Here is a 6018-nt window from a genome sequence, read left to right as displayed (position 1 = left end):
TTCCAGTGAAATATATTTATGTTTGTGGTTGTAATGTGACAAAATATGGAAAAGTTCAAGGGGTATGAATACTTTTGCAAACCACTGTAAAGTAAAGAGGATTGGTCCAAATACTGAACCCTAAGGAACTCCATGACTATCTCTGGTGTAAAAAGAGGAGTCATTGTTGACATTTACAAACTGGAATCTATTAATTTCTGATTTTTTCTTGAATTTAGCTGATGGTTTGAACTAAAAAAAATTAAGCTTGATCTCTATTTCCAGGATCTATCTGTCTTAGATTGTGGCTAAAACATTCTGCCAAAGAACTGTTGAATTTAGACATCTAGTATACAAAGATTTGATGCACGTGTACACACATATACACAGCAACATAGCTTTAAGATTATTGGATCCATCTTTTCATCTCATGCGTCTATGGACCCTCCCACGATCAATTAGGCAGAGGGGCCAATGAAAAGCTGGTTTGGAAGCTTTTCCTTTTCATGGCTTCTTTCATTTCAAAACAAAAGATTATTCAATTAATGTGTGTAATACACATTTTCCCCTTTGCTGACCCTGGGAGAGGAGAGGAGATCAAAGCCAGCTTTGTCTTACAGGGCAGTGGAGCTGAAGTCTGATTCATACCAACTCCCAGGTTTGTATAAAGGTTACTCACAGGGCAAAAGAATGCAATGGAAGCAAAACGAGCAAAGCTTTCTGTTTTAAAGAGCCAAAAGGCTACCAAACATTTAATCAAACATTTCTCTTTTTAATGTAAGATACAGACAATTTTCAGAGGTTTTCTGTAGTTAGAGAGCAGTCTTTTACTTGGACCTTATATGTGCACAAGGTTTAAAACAAACTGCTCTGTCACAAAAAACTTTTTTATTGGAGCACTATTAATTTCTCAAGCAAATTTTATCTACTTCAGCTTAAAGTTTTCTTATGCTAACAAAACAATGACCACGTTGTTTGCAAACCAAAAAAAATGTGTCCCAAACTAAACCACCTATTAGGTCTTTTTAAAGGCTTGGCCATGGAGCTTGTAGAAACTTGTAAATACCTTGGTGGTGTCATTGATAAAAAAGTCTCCTTAAAATGTTTCATTGACCACATTTAAAGGGATCCCTGATTAGTTGTAACATTAGACTTTATTTGATAAACATTTATTTTAACTGTAAAATAAAGACCGTAAAAATACTGTAGGCTGTTTAGTTTTGTAAATTTTTAAAAATTATATATTTTAACACGGACAGAGCCATTTTATTTACATGCAAAGCATTCTGGGTAAATGATAACATGGATAGGTCCTCAGTGTGAGCGAGCTATATCCACCCTGAAGGTTAATCTTTGACAAAATCTGACTATCGACTCTTTTAAATGAAACCAGAGAGCGTTGACAGAGAGGAGAAGGTAAAAATGACTCGGCCTGTAACTGAAAATATAGATGGAGGACAACAGAGCTGCTTCATGGAAGAAGAACCTCAGCTTAGCCTGTTAGCTTTAGTGTTAGCCCCAATGCCATATTGCCTTATATGTATTAGCTCGGCACTAGTGCAGTAGTGCACTAGTGTACAAGCTAAACTGAGGTCCTCCATCCACATTTTCAGTTACAGGCTGAGTCATTTCAACCTTCTCCTCTCTGTCAACGCTCTCTGGTTTCATTTAAAAGGTCGATCGTCAGATATTGTCCAAGATCAARCTTTTTTTTTACATTTTTTTTGTTCCTCTCTCGAAGGAGTAAGACGCTTCTCTCTTCTCTCCTGCCCTGCCTTATCTTTCCCTGCTTTGCTGCTAGAGCCTTCTCTACATTTTCATCCGAAACTAGAAATTATGGATATTTTTATGGATTTGTTTAGCTGGTCTCTCAATGAAATTTTTGGAACAAAGTTTATTTTTCTTCCATGGGAGGACATGTCGAGGGCGGGACCTCTGTTCTCTGTTCTGGATATACATTTGGACTCAGATCACTGGATTCTACAGTTTGGCTGGGTGGTCTCCTGGTGTTCTACAAAACAGCGTCGGTGGCTTTGCACTTTCTAGCTGACTGACCAACTGGATGGACGGCTGTATTCTATCAGCACTCGGACATTGTGCCTTGAGCGAGCTGGGCTCGGTCTGCAAGCGGTTCTACGGAGGGCCGTGGGCCGGCTGTGGTCCCTGGACTTTGCTGGGCAGATGGAATTCATCTTGGAGAAAGCAGATGAATAGGCTCGGCGGTATGTGTCCACACCATTTTGCCTGATTAGATACGCCACCTTGAGAGTTCCAGCAGACATTAAGGCAGAGGGAAAACTGTTGTTGTCTGCCTGTTCCTTCTGTTACCAAAACAACTGATTAGAGAATCTGGATCTCCTCTACAACGGCCTTGGATCTGTTGGTTAATTCCTTCCTGGTTGGAACATGTCGACACAGCTCTCCTCTCCCTCCTCCTCCCTCCTCCCTCACCCGTATGATTTGATTCTTGAGGAAGCTGAGGCCCCACAGAATGAACAATTGACCATCAATATTCTGAACTTTGGCTGCGCTGGCCTTGGGGATTGGATTCTTCGGGCCCCCTTAAAACTCACTCACTTACTAGCTTAAACTTGCCCTATGCAGAGGTTTTTTTCATTAACACCATAGTGTGTCACAGTGTTGATATAATATGATGTTTTTGCTTTTTTCCCCTCATTTTCCCTTGTGTGGTTTTTTTGTTTTTCTGTTTGTCTAAAGGTAGCACAACTGTTTGCTGCATGACTTGTCTTACAGCACCTTGTGAACTTATTTCTGTGACAGGCGCTATATAAATAAAACTTTACTTACTTCAGGGTGGATATGGCTCACTCACACTGAGGACCTATCCACTTCATCATTTACCCAGAATGTTTTGCGTATAAATAAAATGGTCCCGTCCGTGTTAAAATATATTTTTAAAATTTTAGTTTAAAAAGTATAAAAACTAAACAGCCTACAGTATTTTTACAGTCTTTATTTTACAGTTAAAATATGTTTATCAAATAAAGTCTAATGTTACAACTAATCATGGATCCCTTTAAAAAGAAATTGAAGCTAAAACTTGTGGCCTGCACACATCTTGTGTCTGCAACCTTCCTACCAGAGCTGGACTATGATGATATATACATAAATGCTCTGGCCAGCTCTTTACATGTTGGATGTTGCTCATCACGGAGCACTGCGATATGTAGTAAAATTTAAAAGTTTCACACACCATTGTACCTCGTACTCACTGGTAAACTGACCATCATTATCTGCCCACAGACTTCTACACTTGTACACTTTTATTTACAAATCTATCCTTATTCTGTAGCCCTGCTATTAACATTCAAACATGTCAGTCTACGTTCACAAGATTTTTTTTCCTTCAGTGTCCCTTTACTTCATGCTGAACTTGGAAAAAAAAGGCCTCCTATTCTTCATGGAATACAGTYAAGCATAAAGTGAAATTGTCCAGTTTGATTCCACTGGGACATTTTAAGCACATTTTAAATAATAAGGAAAAATTATCATTTCAAGCCTGTTCTTGTTTTTTTAGATTTAGGTTTATTCAATGTTGCTCTCTCTTAAATGTAAACATAATGTTCAGTTCAGTTCATTTAGTTTAAACATTTCTTTAAAAACAACAACATAAATTCAACATACAACAAAAATACAAATCATAAATTAAATGAAAGGTAGCAGAAGAAGAAAAAAAATATTATTATATCTGCCCCTTTCTCTCAAATAAATGAATTGAATCAAAAATAAACATAATGTAAACATGTTTTATGATTTTGTGTAACTGATGATATATGTGTGTGTTAGAAAGTAATTTACCTATTGGTTGATAAATACTTTTTAATGAGATAAATTAAATACTAGTGTGTGAACGTGTGTGTGCATGGGTGAATGTCTGAAGTGTAAAGCCCTTAGGGTCCAAGTGGACTTGATAAGGTGCTATAAAAGTTCAAGCCATTGTAAGCCCAGTGTAAAAAATCAAATCAGTTTTTATTGTATTAAACTTGTACGGAGGAGCATTGCATTCAACAACAACAACAAAAAAATAGAAATAAGATCTTGATCTCATATGAGGATTTTGAGCAGGTACCGGTCCTGGACGTGTATGTGTGTAATGCCGAACAAACGAGTGCCCAGAACAAGCTGCATAATGTTCATCCACCACAGTTTAATAAAGTTGTAGAGAAAGAAACGGGAGTAAGTGTGTGCTCAAAGCAAATGGTAAGTGTGTCACATAATGAGCTTTATAACTTATCAGATTTTCTGTCAACCATCAATGATGCATATTTGTTGCGGCTGACTCACTTTCTACAGGATGCAATTTAACACATTTCAGATACATTAGCTATAGCCATAGCATCTTGTACAGCAGGAAGAGCATGATTTCCAGCATGATACCTGCATAATGTCGACATACTAATATTAATGCCAACTGTAATGTTTTGTTCTGACTGTATATAATGAGACACTTATTTTGAAATATCCCCTGTTGATGAAACCTGAAGCACCATTAAAGTTGGGTACTGGTGTAAGTCTGAGTAATTATGAGATCAGGAGTCTATATTTTTTTATTTGGTGAATGCAATGCTCTTTCGTAAACACATGATATAGCCTTGAAAAAAAAAAGGTAATTCTGTTTGCCTTACCATCGCACCATCAGACCATGTTCCAGGAAGTTCTTCAGGTTGGGTAGTGTCTGCTGCAGGTCTGGCGTTGCCAAACCATGCTGATATCTCAGCTGCAAGACAAGAGAGCAAACCATCATCATTAAGCTAGAACAACATACTCCAACCCACAAGGCCACACATACAGTATGTGGTGAGCTATCACTACTGAGTATCAACCTGACATGTGCATGGCATGTTTGGAGAAGAAAAAGCATTTCTTTCAGAACGGCTCTGGAGTCTGCATTCTTTAACTGTGACACAACTTTTTTCCCTTCAGACTCATCTGGACACACAATGGGCACCTTCTGCTGATAACAGGCATGTGTGATAATATGTAAAGTGCGTTGAAAGACTGGATGAGACGTGGGCGGCAAGAAAAACACTTCTGATAAAACATCTGGATGTAATGGGTCAGAAAGCACATTAGGAACCTTATTGTGTTCTTGGTAGACTCTCCCACTTTATTTTTATTATATTCCAGTTCTAAATGTGGCTTGAACAGTTCCTCCCTCGTACCACAAAGCTTTATTTCATGATGACAGAATTACATCCACTAGAGATGAAAAAAGAGAAAACAAAGGCCACCTCAAACCTCCAGAGTTAGAGCCACAAATCTGTTCTTCAACAGTTGAGTGATGTCATCGCAATGCCAGCTCTGGTCCCAGGGAGTTTAGTTAACCCATATCACAGAACAGCAGAGGAGCATCATGCTGCACGTCCAGCGTATATCTCAGAGGCCCCTCTGTCACACAGGCTGCCTGCACCAGCTGACATCTGTTTTGTTTCCACTCAGCTGCCACAGCAACCTTACTGCTTTGCTTTGTTTTAATTTCCACCCACACTCCTGGTGCAGAGGTTATTGCACATGACTCTGACTCAGGTTTCCATGCTTTTTTTAATCTAAATTTGCACATAATTGATGACTGACTTAATGATAAGAAATAAAAGAAAAAGAGAATCCAGGCCTTTCATGGTAAAGGTCAAATGTCCTTGTTAAGAGGGTTTTATTTCACAGTTAATCAACAGATAAATGATTTTCAGGGTGTCTGTTGTACTTAACACACATTTATAAAATTTTCCCTTTTAACCAAATGCTGCAACATAAAATAAAAAAATATTATGCCATTTGTCAGAGGTGGAAACAGTACTAAAATAACATACTCAACTAAAAGTTGAGTTACTTAGTTGAAATTGTACTAAAGTACCTGTGTAAAAATCATTAAAGTCATTAAAATTTACTATAAGTAAAAGTTACTTAGTCACTATTTCACAACAGGAAGAGGTCTATCTATCTATCTATCTATCTATCTATCTATCTATCTATCTATCTATCTATCTATCTATCTATCTATCTATCTATCTATCTATCTAT

General features: G+C 37.7%; 1 protein-coding gene across 1 annotated transcript in view; it reads right to left on the bottom strand.

Annotated features, from left to right (window-relative positions):
• The window catches only part of uvrag (UV radiation resistance associated gene), a gene marked incomplete in the record, with an annotated part of 179241 nt that overhangs the window by 15465 nt on the left and 157758 nt on the right, over positions 1-6018 (bottom strand). Inside the window, 1 exon segment of the mRNA XM_014007924.1 lies at positions 4626-4717. Within this exon segment, the coding sequence (XP_013863378.1) occupies positions 4626-4717 (92 nt within the window).

The sequence above is a fragment of the Austrofundulus limnaeus genome, unplaced genomic scaffold (assembly GCF_001266775.1).
Source record: "Austrofundulus limnaeus strain Quisiro unplaced genomic scaffold, Austrofundulus_limnaeus-1.0 Scaffold45, whole genome shotgun sequence".
Lineage (NCBI taxonomy): Eukaryota > Metazoa > Chordata > Actinopteri > Cyprinodontiformes > Rivulidae > Austrofundulus > Austrofundulus limnaeus.
The sequence above is the reverse complement of the archived record's forward strand: the minus strand, read 5'-3'. Positions and strand labels throughout refer to the sequence as shown.